At 27.2% G+C, this 2500-nt stretch overlaps 1 protein-coding gene across 1 annotated transcript in view; it reads left to right on the top strand.

Moving 5' to 3' along the window:
* Positions 1 to 2500, top strand: part of LOC113084882 (opsin-5-like) — a 12920-nt gene that overhangs the window by 923 nt on the left and 9497 nt on the right. The window contains exon 2 of the mRNA XM_026255019.1: positions 1408 to 1613. Coding sequence (XP_026110804.1) covers positions 1408 to 1613 — 206 coding nt within the window. The remainder of the gene's footprint in view (positions 1 to 1407; positions 1614 to 2500) is intronic.

Here is a 2500-nt window from a genome sequence, read left to right as displayed (position 1 = left end):
CTACTTGTATTTTGTCAATAAAGGTGCTTGACTTAACAAAATACAAGTAGATCTGAGTAACATTCTTTGAAAATAAGTTTAAATTTTGATTCTTAGGTCATTTTTTTCTAGATTTATGTCTATTGTAGAGAATAGACATTTATTTAAAAACTACTTGTATTTTGCGAATAAAGGTTCTTGACTTGACAAAATACAAGTAGATCTGATGTATATTATCTGAAAAAAGTTTTAATTTTGATTCTCATGTAATTTCTTTCTAGTTTTATGTCTATTGTACAGAATAGACATTTATTCAAAAACGACTTGTATTTTGTCAATAAAAGTTCTTGACATGATAAAATACAAGTAGATCTAAGGTATATTCTCTGAAAAACGTCTTATTTATGATTCTAAGAAAATTTTTCCTAGTTTTATGTCTATTGTAAAGAAAATAAATTCAACCAAAATCTACTTGTATTTTGTCAATAAAGGTCCTCGGCTTGACAAAATACAAGTAGATCTGAGGTATATTCTCTGAAATTGAATGTTAATCTTGGTTTTCAAATAATTTCATATAGTTTTAAGGATATTTATGGGTTTTTACTAGAAAATAACAGATGTTTATGAAGTTTTTTTTACAGTGTATATGTAATGCATTATACAGTTAATCTTAATGTTTTTCTATTATGTGAATTATGCATTATCGAAACCGGCATTAAATGTTGAGCATTTTTCAGTCCATTAGCATATTGAAGATGCAGGTGTAATTGTTGTAATGTTAATGATGAACACATGGATTACTGCGGCTCAGAGATCTTCTGTCTGATCGGGAGGATATCTGTCTGTCAGTCAGGGGTCATTAGAGAGTTAATCAGGACAGGGTTATTTGTGGAGCACAAACTCTGATCTACATTCAGTAAAGCACTGGTACAGTGAGCACATCAGATGGGACTTTTACACTGTAATATTCTACTCAAAGATTAATATGTACCTTTAGGATATATATATATATATATATATATATAATACGATATACTAATACTATGTTAGTGTAACATATCAGTAATAAGATAATTTATGGATACAATTAATGTAACTATATTTAAACTATACGTGAAGTAGCATAAATCCATAAAGTAACAACACACCTATAATATAAATTTGATTATTAATTATGAATTGTTTATTTGAAGATGATAAAAGTTACATAATTGAGATATATAATTTTTTCATGTTTTATATATTTATTTTGTATATTTTTTATAATATGAATAACACTTAAGTATCATATGAAAGCGTAACATATCATTAATTATTTTATACAGAGATCCAGTGAATGAATGAATTATTTCTATTATGATAATAGTTGCAGTATCCCATAATGCATCAGTTCTTGTTTTGCTGAGGGTGTGGTGTGTTTGTTGGCAGGTTGGTTGTCGTGGTTTGGCAACAGCATCGTGATCTTCGTTCTGTTCAAGCAGAGATCTTCTCTGCAGCCCACCGACTATCTGACGCTCAACCTCGCCGTTTCTGACGCCAGCATCTCTGTGTTTGGATACTCCCGAGGAATCCTCGAGATCTTCAACGTCTTCAGGGATAACGGATACCTCATCACCTCTGTGTGGACGTGCCAGGTACAGGAAGTGGAATTGTGGGTACTGGGATGATATCAGAAAATATAAATATAGAGATGAGAAGAGGGAACGTTTCTCAGGGTGAGTTTAGATTTGAAAGTCAGCTTCTTAACAGACACAAACCGTAATCTATCTATAACTTTAATACATTTAAATAAACATTACACAATTCATTAAACACATGTTGACACAATGGCTGTAAATAGTAAAATAGTAATATATAAATATTTATTTAAATATAAATATAAATATATATATATATATATATATATATAATATTATATATATATATATATATATATATATATATATATATATATAAATAAATTCATGCAAAGTAAATTCAAAACATTTCTTTATTTTTTAAAAATGTGATTGTAATACAGGTTATTTATTATTTCTTTGTTTTTAAAGTTAGTTTTTTATATTAAACTCTAAAACAATTATGAAATACAGGAAAATGAAACATTTAAAAAAAAAAATCATGTACATATATATAGTCATATTAGTATGTATTGTATTCAATAGTGTGTATTCAAATACAGGTAATTTGATGTTTTTTAAACTTAAACAGTAAAAAAAATATGAAACAGAAAAATTATTATATACATACGAAATAAAATAATTCTATACTAAGTAAAAACAAAAAGTAAAACGTTCAAAACATTGCATTCAAAAACAAATGCAGTACAGTAACTCTTTCTTTATTTAAAATGTATGAAAAATTATAAAAATAGTTAAATTTCATTGCATAAAAGTAAATATAAAATGTGTGACAACTTGCCCCAACCTGACATTAATGAAAAGCACAAGCTTCTTTGTTTTCTATTAGTTTTGTGTAGTTTGATTGTGGTTAATTCTTAGAGATACTGAGATTTCATGCCGTA

This window comes from Carassius auratus, unplaced genomic scaffold, assembly GCF_003368295.1.
Source record: "Carassius auratus strain Wakin unplaced genomic scaffold, ASM336829v1 scaf_tig00040859, whole genome shotgun sequence".
NCBI lineage: Eukaryota > Metazoa > Chordata > Actinopteri > Cypriniformes > Cyprinidae > Carassius > Carassius auratus.
This window is presented reverse-complemented; position numbering and strand designations above follow the sequence as displayed.